We start from the raw sequence: 17,310 nt of genomic DNA, 5'->3' as shown, positions 1-17,310 counted from the left end.
GGGGGAGGGGGGGAGGGAGAAATGTATATGCTACAGAGAGAACAACGAAGAGTTTCATCCAGGAAACAAATAAAAGACTTTAGAAAACTGCCAAAATGTCATTAGCTTAAAGTACACAGGACCAGGAGTCTAAGCATATCACCAGCCTATCACATCATACTAATTTATTACTTAGGAATTGTCCAAGCACTTCATTCAATACAAAACAGAAGGCAATGTGAGGCAACCTGTGCCTTTTCCTCGTGATACAACTCCACTGGAACTCTGCCACCCAAGCTAAATGTGAGCATAGTAACCTGTTACCGTTACCCCTGGACCTTTGAGTCACGTGCAATATGGAATGGAGATGCTTTGAAAAGCTAATCTGTGGTTAATTGAATTAGTGACTCACATCAAACCTTCACACTGAGCTTCATACACATTAGGTTTCATCAGCCAGAGTGAAGCCAGCAGGTTGAGGGAAGTGCTTATTCTCCTCCTCTAGCTGGTTCTTTTTAAGGCCATATATGAAATACTGCGTCCAGTTTTGTGCCACTCTTGACAGTAGAAGAAAGACTTAGGCAACCTGGAGAGAGTCAAGTAGAAGTCCAGTAAGATGGCTCCAGTGCTGGAGCACGTGATACACAAGTAAGGGCTGAGGGAAATGGGTCTGGTTAACCTAGAGAAGGTTAGAGGGACATCTCGCAACTCTCCAACAGCTAAAGGGATGATACAGCAAAGCTGGAGGCCAACACTTTTCAGAAGTATACAGCAAAAGGAGAAGAGACAATGAGCACGAGTTGTGACAATGAAAAAAGGACAAAGAAAAAATACTTTTACAGTGAATGGCTAAACACTGGAAGAGGTTGCTCCGACAGTAAAAGCTTTGTTTGCCAAAGCTGACTGCAAAGAAATGAATTTATCCACAGTGTTTTACTCAGAACCACAGAGTGTTCACACAGAACGTATTTCATCACACAGCTTCAATGAAAAGATATAATGTGGATTAGGAACTGGCAAGGTATTAGAGCTCCAAATTCAGTTTTCAAATGAAGAAACATCAGTGAGTACTTGCATGTAACCATTCAACCCTTTCACCAGTAATCTGGAAGTAAAAATAGCATTGCTGATATCACGTGCAACACCAGAAACAATGATGGATGAGCAAATAACTGCACAGAGCATGAGAGAGTTTCTTAATAGCCTGGGATTGTTTGCACTCAAAGAATTTAATAACAACAAACTGAGTTATTTAAGAACAGTATTAGAAGGTGATTTTACTTCTGCACAGACTGGTAAGGCTGATATTCCCTAAGTTCTGGTGGCCTGTATAAAAATAAAATTGGAAAATCAGCTGGGATACTGAAGGGAGCCACAAAGATGAATCAAGCATTCATTTGAAAGAAAGTATTTGACAACAAGAAGCATAAAGAACTAAACATGTTTAGTCTATCAAAAAGACAGTTTGAGAAATGGCTTGATTACACAGTGTAGGAGTTTTCACAGAGGAAAAACACTCTTAAAGAGCTCTTTCATTCAGCAGAGAAAGGCCTAATAAAAGGCAATGGCCATTTAGGGACTGAATGTAAAACAGTTACAGTAAATAGTATATCATTCTCTTTCTGTCCAGTGAAACCAACAAGCTATTAATAAAGAAACGTCCAGGCCTATCTATTATATCCCAGCAGAAGCTAGCATTAGGTCTATAGAGCTACACTCTGCAGGAGGAAGGACACGGCCATAAGCTGCTGAGCTACCACAGAGGAAGGTTTGAACATTGTTATGTAAGTCCCTACCACATCATCTGGGTATCAACCCTGACAATCATGTTCCAAACTGACTAACTATATTCTGCTACAGTAGCAAAAGAATACTTAATTCTCCACAGAGCTTTATATTCTCCAGCCAGCTCCAACTGAAGCATCCTTCTTTCCTCTCTTTTTCTCAAATTCACTACTTGCACTGCAAATGTTGAGTGAATGAATGTGTTGGCAGGAAAAGTCATCCCTTTACATGCAATTTGCAATAGTCACTCTAGGACTTTCATAGTTGGAAAGGGAGATGTCACATACATATTAAAGTATCACTCTAACTCACCAGGAGTGCAACCAGCCTCATCAATACCGCTTTCACAATCCTTCTGTCCATCACATCTCCAGGACGACGGGATACATTTGTTGCTTAAGTCTCCACAGCTAATTTTTTCAGATGGACATACTTGCTTGGCTGGAAGAATAAAATAAAGGAAAAAAAACCAATAAAACATAATTCTAGACATTGCTAACATTGTTTACGCTTTTAAAGTTACTTTTATTTTGTATGGCTCAATCCTGAAACATACTGTAATGAGATGTCAAGTCAACACTGATTTTGAGGTATGGCTGCTTACATGTCCTGTATGTGTTCCCCAAAAGAGAAGACAATACCTTTATGGGGGGAGGGAGGGGAAGTGCACCACTCTTTATTTCAACAAAATCCCAGAAACTTAATTTTAAACTCAAAGAAATTAGGCGAAAAGAATAGAAGTCAGGTTCATGTGCAGCTTCTACCTAGCATTACCTTGCAGGCAGGGTCTTACTTCTGGCCATCCCAGGGACCCCGAGCTGCAACAAGAAGTGCATAGGCCCCATGGCTCTTTAAACATTCCTGGAGCCTGGTGGCCTTTTCCCACCTTCTTCTTGTTATCTCAGTCCACATATGGGCTAGAAGTGCCCAGCTTTCTGCTGCTGCTTTTGTCTCTGCAACATGCTGCTACTTCTTGAATCAGGTCTCCTTGCATAGGCTTCCCTAAAAACAGGGACCTTCTCATCCTCCCAGGCTGTGCCTGACCCAGCCAATCCCTTCCAGGAATGTAACTGTACAGGAACATGCAAATAAAACAAATACCACAGACTTGCTTCAGTGGATCAACAGGGATTTCAACTAAGAACCTAGGGCACTGCCTGTCTGCAACTGCTTCAAACCCCAATACACTGTGCTTTTGCTATTAAAACACTAGCACCTTGCACACATCAGCAGTAGTGCCGGACAAATACTACTTCAAATTAAATCAGGAAAAATGCATTGCCTGATTTTAGCATAAGGGTTTACTTTTATGTTTGGTATTGCAAGGCAATTATTGAATGTAACGATCTAAGCAGATTATGGTCAGTAAACCTTGCGAAAACATGGCAAGCACAAGCATGAACTCACACATGTTAAACTTAATTGCCTAAATTAAAGGCAACTGTGATCTAAGACATGGACACACAGGAAGACATGCAGAAGCAATAATGCTAGTACATGCAAGAATACAACTATGAAAAAAAAACCTGACAAATTTATCTGTAACCAAGTAAGCTGTGAAGCTTGTTCTCTTATACTGCATTGCCAAAATTCCTAGGGTTTTTTTTTTCATACTAGTGTAAAGAGCAACAGATCTACATTTATTGTGACAAGGCTGCTTGAATGCATAATGTTCCACAGCTTCAACAATTATTTAGTATGCTGGAATCATCATCCAGTTTGGCAGGATTTCCTTATTAAACAGACCAATTTCTCTCTTTAAAAAAATTGCATGTCTTCAAATAGTTCTTCCATTGGTATTAACGATGATATCTATATATAACTGCAGGTCTACTGAAAAGGGAGGAACCTCACTTCTGAATTAAAACTTTCCCATTACTCTGCCCTGCTAAAGGTGTTTAGGCAAAGTCAATCAGCTTCCCATGTGCTGAGCAAAAGAGGATGAAAATTATACCTCCACATTTCCACCTGCATAAAAAGGCTGTAGAGGGGCATCTTACAGCCCCAGAGCATCAATCAGCCACTTAGAAGGCACTGCCATTTAATCCCAGGATTTCTCTGTCTTTGCACCATGAAGCAGTTTCTGGAAGCTATAGGCAAGCAATACATCAAGAAAATCTAGGTCCTGCCACAGACAGTTAATAACAGATGTAATGAAGTTTTAGAACCCTGAGGCAAGACAGCATTTTTGTTGAAATTTGCTCACTGCATACCTAAATAACATTTATGAATGCTGCATGATAGAGCAGGGGGGCGGGAAAGGGATCCTTACTTAGGCTTTTTGAGTATTGTACCAGCAGGTTAGTAATAAAAGTCACTTAACAGTGGGAAGGCTCCACACCACCACCCACCAGGATCAACACATCTGGATCTCACATCGGTGCCCGGCCACAGGCTGGGAGCCATGTTCTGCATGTTTCCCTCAGCCCTGGTCCCTCTGAGCTCCAGGTTGATAACTGCAGGGACTCTCAGCGGCGCTGAGCACTCACGTCCTTCCACCGAAATCAGACCAGGTCGCTTGTCAACTGCGCAAAATGGTGTGAAACAAGGTGCTCGCCCTCAGCCTTGAGGGAGCTGGCACGTCTCATGGCTCCGGACACCACCCCAGAGCTGTATGCTGGGTGTACCATCCGCAAACATACCCAAGTCATTCCTGGGTACAGAAGGAGAAACATTCTGTGGCAGCAACCAGCAGCCCCCTCAAACAAGAAACAAAATGGAGGTAAAGAAGTCCATTTGGCCTAGAAGCCCCGCAGCTCCTCAGCAGAGGGCTCGCACCTCAAACACTGCTTCTGTCAGCCTCGCCCAGCCCTCACAAGCACAGCTGAGAGCCTGGAGGGGTTTTAATTGCTTTGGTTTTTAAACCTCTGCACAAAGCCTCACGAGGATTACAGACCACGCTCTGGCAGGATGAGCCTGCAGGCACCAAGGGAGAGAAGGTGCTGGGAGCCTCACCTCACTGCCGTCGGCCCCTCTGAGGAGAAAGGTGGCCATTCTGAGGAGAAAACGGCAACTTCTGGGAAAGGGATGGCCACAGGCTGTGTGCATGAGGCAGCACAAGAGGCCTGAGGAGGTCAGGGAGGCACAATGGCTCACAGTGGGCAAGGGGCTCCAACCCCAGCAGCAGGGCTGCCTTGGTTCCTGAGGGCACACCAGCAGCCTTCAGTCAGAACAGGGCTTTTTGCCACAAATACTGTGGCATGACTGCGGTCTCCAGCAGCTACCCAGGCTTTGCATTCCTCCATCAAGGCCTCTGAAGTCTCTTAGGTCTGAGATGCACAGCTCCAGCTGCCCCTTCCCAAACATCCTCACAACGAAACCCCAGCGGCTGAGAAGCTCCCTCAAGGGCTGGGCAGATGGAGTCTGCTACTGAGGCAAGGAGGTTACAGCTTCCCGGACCCTGCAGGCGGCTGCATGAGACAGAGCACTCTACTGAGCCCCCTTCTCCCCCTCCCAAACCAATTCAGTGTGGAGCCCTGTGATGAGGTTGCTTCTAGGCCACCCCATGACCAAGTTTCTACCGTAAGTAAACACATACCTGGAATACACAAGATAAAAGTAACTTTCGTTGCTAGATGTAATACTCCAAATGGATTTACATGCTTTTGCACTTCCTAAGTTTGTCTCCTGACTGCGTTTGTGCAGCACATTCAAGAACAAGGTTTCTACTGGACTGGCGTACTGGGAAAACTGGGAGACCAAAAATAGTAATGGAGTCATTTGTTAATCAGGTTATTGGTCCACATCCCAAAAAATCGTTCTAGTTCTTCTGGCCCAGGCTACAGTGATGGTAAAGAAGATTTTCCTACTGCCTACTTGGCAGCTGGACCAGCTGTTTCATCCTCATAGTAAATCTCCATGGAGAATTAAATGGGTCGAGACAGGTAAGAACACTTTCCACACCCCTTATTTTGTAGAAGGTAAAATAAAGTTATAATATAGCACCATAACACAGGGGGATCATTAACCAGCAAACCAGTTATTTACTGGTCACAGTTTAAGTACAGGCACTCCTTTTGCTTGGCTGCCGTAGGCAGATGCTTAATAGCTTTTGGAAGCGGAAGGGTTTGGAAAGGTATGGACAGAAGACTCCTATTTATGGAAAGCAATTTTTGTGTTGATTATTTCCCTGACAGAGTAATAGCAGACATTTAAAAAATATAAATCAAAGATTAACTTGCAGGGATGCAGCAACAGAAGCTGCTGTTGGTCACAGTTCATCAAATCTCTGCGTTCCAGTGGTTTCCTCATCCAAGCAATCGTTGCATGGAAGCCAACAAGTTGTAAGCACTGGCAGATAACAGATAGGGGGATCTAGCACAAAACTCAAAGCAAAATTTTGATGAAAATGCTTCTGCATTATTTCAGCAGGTTGGGCTTTTTCCTCCCTGCCCCAAGATGCTGCAGCAGTGCAAGTGGACTCCATGCTGTTGTTCACACTATGACACAGGCTTTTATCAACTGCAGTCCAGACCTGACATTTCTATTTCTGCACACTGCTTACACACAGCCTGGCCTTTTGGGCTGACGTGACCAAAATGTTTACTTCCTATTTTCCTCTCCATCCACCCAGAAAGGAAAGAGTTAGCACTGTATGGGATGGCGAGTGCTCTTACCCTCGATATATTCTGCACCAATGCGAGTTATAGCAAGATCTGCCTTTCAGAAAAGCACCATTAAACAACTTGGTTGAAATGTCAGACACATCAAGACCAATTTATCACAATGAACTGCAAATGCCAAGGATGGACAACAATGGTTTATTTATAAGGAGACAAGAGCAAAGAAGACAAGAAGGTTCCATTTACTCACTACCGCCAATGGCACATTCTTCTTTTTCTTTATAGGAGTCTACAAAGTCTTTCAGAGAACCATAGAGCCTAACTGGCGCCCCACTGTTTGCTTCCTCTTGTGCCACTGCTGTGCTTTTCAGGCTCCGGACATCATGTATATTCAAGAAAGCCCAAGAAAACAGAATTGATTTACTTTCAGAAGACCATTTGTCAGGTTCTCACCACACAGGTACTCTAAGAGCATACACAAAATGTAAAGCAGCTTCTACTGGTGGGAAACCCTCAAGACTTTTCATCAGCAGACAGAAAAGAATGCCCTTTGTGGAAATACATCATCTTACAGGTCTGAAAAGTTTCTCTCTCTCTGCTGAAATAACTCCCCATCCTCTCCAGACTGTCCCTTGTGTTTTTCCCAGGTTCTTCAGAAGAAAAATCTCAACCCAAAACTTCATTCTGCAGAGAAAATACCACACTAAAAGGGTATTAATAACTGACATGAAGATAACTTGTTCCTGCAAAACTTCCACTACTACTTTCATTATGGAAATTAAAATTTCTACCTCCTACTCTCCACTACCAGTAGTCTTTTTTTCTTAAGGGAGTGGTTTTATCAAGGTAACCCCCTCCACAAATATTGCCTTTACATCTTCTTTTGTCATAGCTGGCAGTCCTATCTCAGAGATGTACCAAAATAGATGTCCATACCTGCCCATGTACAGGACTAGTACCTCTATGTTTCCAGCCAAAACAGTCGCAGTTGTTAAATGAGCAACTGTTCAGAAGAGAGCAGGGAGCTGACAGGTAGAGACTGCTTAAGGAAATTCAGAACTCAGAATTTCCAGTTTGTGGAGATGTGAGATTCAGAAAAGCATCTCAGTCACAAGTTCACATGTATAGTCTTTTTATATATGTATAGACGCCTGTGCGAATATATATATATACATATGTATGCATGCATGTATATCCCAGTCTACACTTACTATTTATACTTTCACATTGAAGTATTTAGGGTGCATAAGAAACACATTTCAAAATCCATCTTGTGACTTTAACTACTATCACAGCTGAAGGTGTGTCTGCAACTGGTATTTTCTTTCCCTCATCTCTTGTGCCACCTCAGCATGGGTGGTGCTAGGCACGCTGGCTTCCACCCTATTCATCCACTAATTCACTCTGTAGCTCAGGACAGGTTGCTGTTGCCTTAGTTTACTTCATTTAACCCTCCAAGACACATCAGATTTTATGCTAAAGTGTTATATAATCATATTTGTTATATTTGGTTAATCTCCTTTATATCCTCTTTATGCCAAGCCAAGCCCAAACCAAACTACATCAAACAAGAGTCTCATTTACAATGAGAAACGCTTGTGTGGGGACAGCAACATCCATGGCGGATGCATCTCAGGAATTTTGTTGGCATTTGTAGTCATGCACACTGTGACTACAGAGAAACTCCCCTGAACCCACAGCTTTGCTGGGTACCTGCATTTGGATCTGTGTATTAGCAATACACAAAGACAGAACATATTATGGGGAAAGCTATTCAAATAATTGTTCCCATAAAGGTCAGGATTTTGCAGTGAACTTCCCCTTCTGTCATGTAAAGCAACACACTACGAGCATCAGCCTGCTGGGATAGCAAGCTTTATGTGAACTTGTAACTTCTACTAAAGCCAGTGCAACTGCATCCAGTACTAGTATTTGGTTTGCTCACCACAGTTTTATTAAGCACATACTTGAGATCACTGAGAAAACAAAGGCAACCCAGCCCAGGCCAAAACCAATGTCATGAATAGGGGCTTAAGTGAATTAAGAGAGACTTGGAATGAGACCAAACCACCACCACAATTGAAGCCTTTGTTGACAGAGGAGGCCAACCCATCCATCTGCTAGCACAGGATGGGTCAGGTCGAAATTAGGGCATGCTGACAACACTGATTCCCAGGACCTGGGAGCTTGGACTGGTGCTACCTGACTATGTTTTTGGATATGTAAGTACACACTTATGTGCAATAACCTTTGTGGGAGCACGCAAAGGCAGAGAAATAGTGAAAATCTATTCTTTCTGCACAAAAAGGTAATTAACTTATGGCCATTACATTTAAGCTTTGAACAAATTATTGTAAGCGACTGAAAAGACAGATTAAAAAAGGCTACTAAGAAACCATACCATAAAGTTCAAGAAATATCATAAAATAATATTAACAGTTGATATACCCAATAAAAAGTTAGATTCTGTGGTATGATTTGTTTAAGGGTGACTTATCTTCGTGAGTTCCCAGGGGAATGGAAAAGGATTTATGCAGCTTTAACTCCATTGCACTGCATAGTACAGCCCTTCTTAAATGCATTCTTGTGTGCTTGTAAGAAAGGCCTCTTTACAAGAGCATGGGTTAGGAGTCTTCGATGAGTCTCCAACTCCTCTACCTAAAAACTGGAGGGAGGGAGAAAATAGGATTAGTGTACAAAGTGTTCAGCATATCTGGAATAGATAGCATGTAGCTGGGTTTTATGCAGATTATCACACTGGTGACTATCACCTCTGAGATCAGAGTGAAATAGTCAGGAATTCAAAATCCCAGGATTAATCCTAATTACTGAAATACGGACTCAGAATCAAAATGCGGTAGCTCTTACAGGAAATGCATGTTTCAAAGACACTATAAACAACCTCAAAGAAGAAAATGATTCTCAAGGGTACTACTCATAGTTTTGATAGTTAATATAGACTGTATTTGAGCACAGTGTAAAGAGGTAGGATATTTCTATAGTAGGCTTCTAGCACATCATCTTTCTTAGATTCCTGACTGCTGTGTCTTACCCACTTTAAAAATCAAAACTACCATCAGACTTGGCTAAGAAAAGCATTTCCTTCCCTCAGACTGGCAGGACTTCAGCTGACTTTGTCTTTCTGTAAACATAACAAATGCTCACTTGCTGCTATCATCTGACCATGTCTCCCCTAATTAATTTCATAGCTTTGCAGGATACTGTCTTGATGGCACTTCTGTTGTCCACCTGATATGCCCAACAGGTCCTGCTGCTAACAACTGAAGTCCTTTAATTCTAGTCACTTGGCTCATTCCAGGTAAATCCAAGTCAATGGCCTATAGAAAACAGGTTAAACTGGCAAATTTCATAATCCTCCTTGGCCTCAAACTATAGGAAACTTGTGATACATTCAGTAGGAATCAGGAAACTTCCAAATTTTTTTTCACCTATCCTTATGGCCGTACTTTGTAAAGTTTGAGAATTTACAAATTAAGATCAGATGTTTAACAACAGTCAGGATATATGTTGTTGAGCCTAAATAAATTCCTAAAATAAATTTTAACCATCTAGCACTTGTAAAATGACACTTTTATAGTGGGACCTGTACAATACACAGCAACATTCCCCTGCTGTCAAGTCCAGCTGAGCACAGAGAGAGCAATTTCTAAGAGATCATGACAGGTTTTTAAGATCCACATGATACAATAAGGGTTTTCTGCTCCCAATCCAACCACATGTCATTATCTGCCATTACACACACGAGAATTACAGGAAGTGTTGTAAAGGCTCATTCCCTCGGCAGCTTTTACGCCCTAACAACAAAAGTTCCCTTCCCATGGGACACCTAGTATCTCCACACAGAAGGTTAGCAATTCCTCAACATCAGTCCTTGGACTGTCTTGGCTTTTGCACTCTACCTTAGCTCTTCCAGCTTCTTATGATCAATAGTACTTAGATTATAGAATCACAGGATGGTTTCAGTTGGAAGGGACCTTAAAGCTCATCTAGTTCCAACCCCCTGCCACGGTCAGGGACACCTTCTACTAAAGCAGGTGGCTCAAAGCCCCTGTGTCCAACCTGGCCTTAGCCAGATACCTCGTCAATGTTAGTTAAATGTCTCTAAGCATTGATTTGGTCATAGATGCAGGAATCCTGTAGCCATGTGAGATAGCATGAACCACGTGCCACCTCTAAATGCTACAGTTTTACATGCCTCCTGACACCACAGCCATATGGGTGCTAGAAATGTTTACTCAGATTAATCCAGAGAATAAATTAATACTGCCCTATAATGATGGGCTAGTGCCTAGCTTAGTCACTATGAATCACAGCCCTCATTGTTTAGGGGAACAAAAAGGGGATTTCAACAAACCGAAGTCTGATGCCATCTGCCAACCTTCCCCCCTACTTCTTACCAACTTTGGCCCTTTGTGTCTCTTCCCTACAGATGAAACAAATCCATGATTTTCCCTGGACTTAAAAATGGAGAAATATTCAAGCATTCATGGAAAAATCCTGGCCCAAGAAATGTGCTGCTGACTTCAACTGAATCAATAATTAAATTACAGATCAAGTTGCGAATTTGCCAAAATGGGCCCAGCTACTACTCCATCCCAGCCAGTATCTTGAAGGCCAACATTAAATATGGACACCAATCAAAATATGTAATTGCCAATTGTGCCATTTACTTCCTTATATTCAGTCACAGATATTACTGCTGCAGTGATCTTTCAGAGAACAGCTATACAGAAGATTTAGTTTTGCACTTTCAGCAGCAGCAGTAGTCGTAAGGTGGACAAGCCCTTTTAAACTCAAGAGGGATGAAACCTTAAGTTATGTCTGCTTACAGGAAGAGTTCAAGGAATTCATTTAAATCAGTGCAAAAGTAGCCTCTGGTGATATTTATGGGTAAAAAAGTGCAACGTCAGAGACTTAAACAGGCTGGTGTTACATATGCCACCAAAGCCATGAAGTAGCCAAGCAGGATACATAGGCACAGAGTCAGAGTGGCTGGATGCTTCCCCCTCTCCCTGTCCACTGAAACACTAACATAGTCCCTCCTTGCTGAACAACCAAACCTTCTTGCTCTTCTCAAAACCAGGGCAGAACATGTCTTCAAGAGAAGTTGTGACATTAAGACATTATTCCAGCTACTGAAAACCTGAGTTTCAATATTAGAGTTCCTCAGATCATTTTGCAGTACTAAAATATTTATTTTCTGGTCACTGATGAGCATCTCTAATCTCAGGGATCAGCTGGTCATGCCTTTTACATGAGGAGAAAAGATATTAGTAATAAACACAGGGGAAAACTTAGACATCAAAGTAAGAAACGAGAAGCTGAAGAACCACTTGCTCTTGGTGTACCTAAAGCAGCAAACTTGATCTCAACCTGATTAATAATTTAATAAACTGAACAGTTGACTTTGTTAGTTAGCAAATGCACAGCTCTGTTAACAAAACTCAGGACTCATGGTTTTCTTCAGAGGATTTTCTAATAGCAAAGCTATTAAATGTTCCCTTCTGTGAGAGGCATTTTTCATGCTCAATCAAAAGCAAAGACTAAAACAATCCAACAATGACATGCCTTTATTTAAGGGCAGTTAAAATATTCCCCTTTTTTCCTATCCTAAACATAACATCTTCTTTTAAACTCCATTGTTTTTAGAGCCAGTTTGGAAGTGATGATGTACATTGTCCTGTCAAACCTGCCACCCCACCACTGTCTACATCAGTAATTACCCTGTCAGTCTGTATATACATTGCCAGTTGTAATGCAGTTCAGTCTCCCCTCCTTTTTGGATTAATAATAACGGCTGAGGTTGGGGAGGTTGTGGGGGAAGAAATTTGCCTTTCCTATAGCCCAGACATCAAACTGAACTCCAATCTTTGGCATGGTTGAGAGGAGAGCTGTGTTCCTCAATACAGATCCTCTACCTCTGCTTATACCTAGGGATGCCTACTGTGAAAAAGTAAGTCTGGCTACAGCCAGCCTTTTCAATCTTATCATGATCCACTTTATTCCCCCATGATTAGTGATGCATGATGCTTTCAAGGCAACTCTGATTCAGGCAAGCCTTAGGAGAATAAAACACTCAAAGGTAACAGCTGACCCAGCACAGACTGGTAGCGATGTGGCTGGGAATCAGCGAAGTTCAAACACAGACATGCTATGGGAAGAAAGAAGAGTGTCAAGGAAGAAATGAGAGTCATGAGGTTAAGGCGGCACAAGCTTGGCATGAATAGAAGTCAGCCAATTAACCCTGAGAAATGCAACTTTTGAAAGGAAAACTTGTTCCCTGCCCTAGATCAGTGATTCCGAAGCCTTGTGGGCAAATAGATTTTTGAACAACTTTCAAACTTTCTCACGCAGCCACACAGCTGACAAATTGATGCATTTAGCTGCTGAATACAGCTCTCAGGGCCCAGGATGGCCTTGCTGGGCAAAGGTGCACAGCTGGGGAACAACTGCCTTCACTTTCCTTCACTGAAGTGTGACTTAATGCTAGCCTTTTGTCATCTAGTCAGGTATCAGCCTGGCCATGTCAGCTGTGTGCCTAAGTAGCACAGACTATTCCCCATTACCTGGGCATCCCATGGGCACAACAGACCCCACTCTCAAGATGTGACTTACAAAGCCTTTCTCTCATGGCCTGACTTAGCAGAGACTACAGAAAGAACTGTTCTGCACAGAAACACAGGTAATTACTATATTCTCTTGATCTGTACTAATGCTTCTTTCTTTATTTCTAGGCTTCTGGTCTAAATACATTGCAGCTTCACTACAGATTCAGTGATAAAGTACTCCAGATTGCAGCACACAATAAATCAATCATACCTCCCCCTGTGATTCGTAACTCAGCAGTTTGAAAGCATCTTGGAACAATTTCTGCACAGATACTTTTAGACAGAAGACACATTTACTTTCTGTTGACTCAAACGTTCTTTCACTGTTTTTGGTTTACAGATAGAAATGACGGAGAGTTTTCAAGACACTTCAAATCTGTGGCACTGTTAAAAAAGGTTTCTCAAAAGAATTCATTCTTTTCACTAACATTAATCTTGCTCAGTACAAGCCCACCAGCCACAGTCATCCTGGTCACTTGTCAAACTTTTATACGAGCTGCTAAGCACAGCACCAGGACCAATTTATCTATTTATCTTCCCATACATTAACTTCGAGAATTCCCCACAATATGCATACCAGAGTGCTCCATTCTTATTACAGCAAGTCCAGAAACAAATTCCAGAAGGCAGCTTATTTCATACGCATTCTGGCACATTTAAGCTCTTGACTTTTCAACTTCTTCTGAAGCAAATTAATGCTTAAATCAAAATTAGGTTTTAAGCACAGTTTAAAAAACAGCTCACCAGAATATATCACACAGATAACAAAAATCAGCTACCAGATGTCAGTCTGAACTTGAAGACAGAACAATTATCATGTTTTGTAAGTACTGAAAGTCATTACAAAAATCACTGAAGTTAGAGAAACGCTTCCACAAAGGTGGCTCTGGTTTACGGGGCCAATACCCAGACTGGAGTTGAGAGTACTAAACAGATCAAAGGAAATATGCAGGATGATACTGGGATGAACCCATGGGTCAACTACCTTGGTAAAATGGGCATTGTGGGAACAAAGGATATAAAAACCCCTGTAATGATCCTCATAGTAAGTGGCTATACACTGTGGCCATTTAGCAGCTACGTAAGCCAGTAAATATGTGGGGCCAACTTCAATCTTGAGGTCTCCCCAGCAAACCCCACATCTACCAACGCAGCAGGAGAGTACTTAAACTGAGATGTAAAAGTGTATATGTATATATATATATATATGCATGAACTGGCAGATAACAGATATGAAAACTGCATTATATAAATTTTCCTGTAGCAGTTCCCGTCTCTCACTCTTATCACTTAAGCAATAACTACAAAATTGTCAGATATTCCAGTACTATCCAGAAGATAAGCATAGTTTGATAGCTGACGAACTCCTAATGAATATACTGTTAATTGCATAACCTTTCTTCACAGTAACTTTTCTGTTCATCAAGGGCAGGATTAAACAGCTTTTCTGCTTTAGAGCATCCTCATAATTAATAATATATTCTTCCCACTTCTAAATATAATCTATAATGAGATGCTTTAAAGAATCCAAGCTGCACCTCTCACTAAGTACTTTTGATCAGAAGAAAATGAGCCAGTTTGTTCAGACAATGGAGCCTGCTTTAACCGTGACTGTCAGCTTCCCAGTGGGCCCAATCCTGAAAGGCAGCCAGCTTACTTCAAACAGGTCGCGGCAGCAAAACCTGCCAAGGGCAGGAAGCACCTTCCTCTCTCTAAAACATATTGTCTCTTTATCTCTGGGGATATTCTGTGCAGATCAGAGATGAAAAGAAGTACATACAGATACATGAGATATAGATGGCGTATTTAAGATAGTATACATAGATACATATATGTATTAGATAACTTCTACTCAGTGATGAATAATTAACTCCATGAAAACTCTGCCATCAACTCGCCTATCAGGCAGTAAGCTAACACTGTGCAAAATCTCACTGATTATGTTTTCCATCCATGTGGCATGTCCCTTCTCAGAGGTTTCTCCTGGTTTCCATTTGTTGAGGAAAGCCAGATCTCCAAGGATCACAGAACAGAAAAAAGGTTTCTTGATACATATGACTGCCTTTGGAGATCTATGAATGATGATCCATAGTTGGGCAGGAGGAAGGAGAGTGCCTCTCCTCTACCCATGACGAAACTATTTCCCTTAACCAAACAAGGGTATTTTTGCCCTGAAAATGCCTTCCCAGTGACCTGAATGCCCAGCTAATTCCCAGATGGAGCACCTCCCAGTGTCACATCTTACTGTGGTTTACAGCAGCTTGGCCAAATGTCTTTACCTATAAAATCTGCAGTTTCTCCAACATCTGTGTGCACTGGCTGAGAGAACTCCCCAGTTTAAAAGCCACAGGACTATAAAAATCAGCCAAATGTTTGCACAGCAAAAGGTTGTCTTTAACTTACATTTAACTGACAGCATACCTTTAGGACAAGTATCTATTTTGATTTAAAGCCTTCAGTTAGTCAAGATTGCTGGACAAGTCCACTTGTTTATTTACCACTACTGTTAAGAACTGTATCTTATCTCTAGTTCTCTTATCTAGTTTTGGCTTCTGTTCACTGGATCAAATTATAATGCTTCTTGTTAAGCTAAAGAAACAACTGTGTGATGAAACCCCTTCTCTAAGGAGAAAGGCAACTCTCAACCCTCTCTTCAGTAAATCAAATACCTTTCTAATAAGGTATATTTTTCAGCTCTATAATCATGTGAGCCTTGTAAGATTGTTCACAACCCCTTGACTAATAACCTTTCCACATTACAGCAGCTACCCATGTCTTTTACCACCTATCAGTCATCTGTTCCTCGATCCCAAACTTTCCTAGTTCTGGTGCTCCTGACTTTTATTTGCTAACCTAGTGGCTGAATTATCTTTATTTGCAAGAATCCAACCCATACAGCAAGTGGGGGAAAAGCTCACAGAAATCTAGTATAAGACACTGGTTCTTAAGGGCTGGTACATGGATTTTAACTGTTTTAAGCAGGAAGACTTTCTTTCCAACCTGATGTAACTGAAAGAGGTAGAACAGATCTCTCAGACAAAGTTCAGTGGCCTGTATAGTAGGTGAGATTGCATCTGGTCTAGATAAAGTAATTTTTATGACTTTCAAGTTGAAAGTACACCTCATTTCCTATGCAGGTCAGCTCTAATTTCCTATGCAGCCACTTAAGACTTGAGGGAGCCTGATGCCAGAACTTTAAATAACTTGCTACATGCACAGTGTCTAACCTTTCGAAAGCCTCCTCTGACGATGAGAGAGCTGTCTTTGTGTAGGCTTCTCCACCTGCCAACTGCAGGAAAGAAGACACGCGGAGCTCAAGGGGAAAGGGTCTAGCAGACTGTAAGAGCTTCACTGTGAGACTCAAAGCACTGCTCAGCCCCACTTCACATTGAAGAGTAGCAAGAAGCCACCATCCCTGTCTGCTAACATAAGGGACATGGGATGACTGGCAAGCACACGTGCACCTTCCCTTCATCATCCCACGCCTCGCAGAAAGGTCAGCTATACCACTGTGAGTCAGCAGTGTGGGCATCTGTGCCATCCTCCCTGAAGAAAACAGATGCCAGCCTGCTAATCTGCTTTTAGAAAAGGGGAAGGATAGCCTGGCAGAGATTTTGATCTGTGTCACAATTACAACCAGCCTTGGAACAACACACACTTCTGACGATCCCAGGCTGGAGTTAATAACAAAGGCTGACCTGAACCAGTATAACCTTTAAGATGTAAAGGAAATTCTCTCTTATACGCCTCCTAAAAAGCAACTGGAAGTATGAAAACTGTCTGAATACGTAAAGAATTCTTCATTCTGTTGAGTTAAAAAAACACCCCGAACTAGACCAAACAAGAGCAGACATGTAAAATCAGCAAAACAAAGTATCTATCAGCACTGGTGAGGCTGCATCTCAAATCCTGTGTTCAGTTCTGAGCCCTTCACTACAAGAGAGACACTGAGATGGTGGAGTGGGTCCAGAGGAGGGCAATGGAGCTGGTGCAGGACCTGGAGCAGAAATGTGATGAGGAACAGCTGAGGAACCTGGGGGGGTTTAGTCTAGAGAAGAGAAGGCTCAGGGGGGACCTTACCGCTCTCTACAACTGCCTGAAAGGAGGAAGAGAGTGAGGAGGTGGCTGATCTCTTCTCCCACATAACAAGTGATAGGACAAAATGAAATGGCCTCAAGCTGCACCAGAGCAGGTTTAGACTGGATATTAGGGAAAATTTCTTCACGAAAAGGGTGGTGAGGCATTGGAACAGGCTGCCCTGGGCAGTGGTGGAGTCACAAATGTTCACAAATGTTCACAAACGGTGTAGATGAGGCCCTCAGTGACATGGTTTAGTGGTAATCTTGGCAGTCCTG

The 17,310-nt window shown here is 42.1% G+C and overlaps 1 protein-coding gene across 1 annotated transcript in view; it reads right to left on the bottom strand.

Moving 5' to 3' along the window:
• LRP8 (low density lipoprotein receptor-related protein 8, apolipoprotein e receptor) overlaps positions 1 to 17,310 on the bottom strand; it is a gene marked incomplete at its 5' end in the record, with an annotated part of 73,920 nt that overhangs the window by 41,104 nt on the left and 15,506 nt on the right. Inside the window, one exon of the mRNA XM_010011132.1 lies at positions 2,077 to 2,205. Within this exon, the coding sequence (XP_010009434.1) occupies positions 2,077 to 2,205 (129 nt within the window). The remainder of the gene's footprint in view (positions 1 to 2,076; positions 2,206 to 17,310) is intronic.

This window comes from Nestor notabilis, unplaced genomic scaffold (assembly GCF_000696875.1).
Source record: "Nestor notabilis isolate BGI_N333 unplaced genomic scaffold, ASM69687v1 scaffold7423, whole genome shotgun sequence".
NCBI classification, from domain to species: Eukaryota; Metazoa; Chordata; class Aves; order Psittaciformes; family Psittacidae; genus Nestor; species Nestor notabilis.
This window is presented reverse-complemented; position numbering and strand designations above follow the sequence as displayed.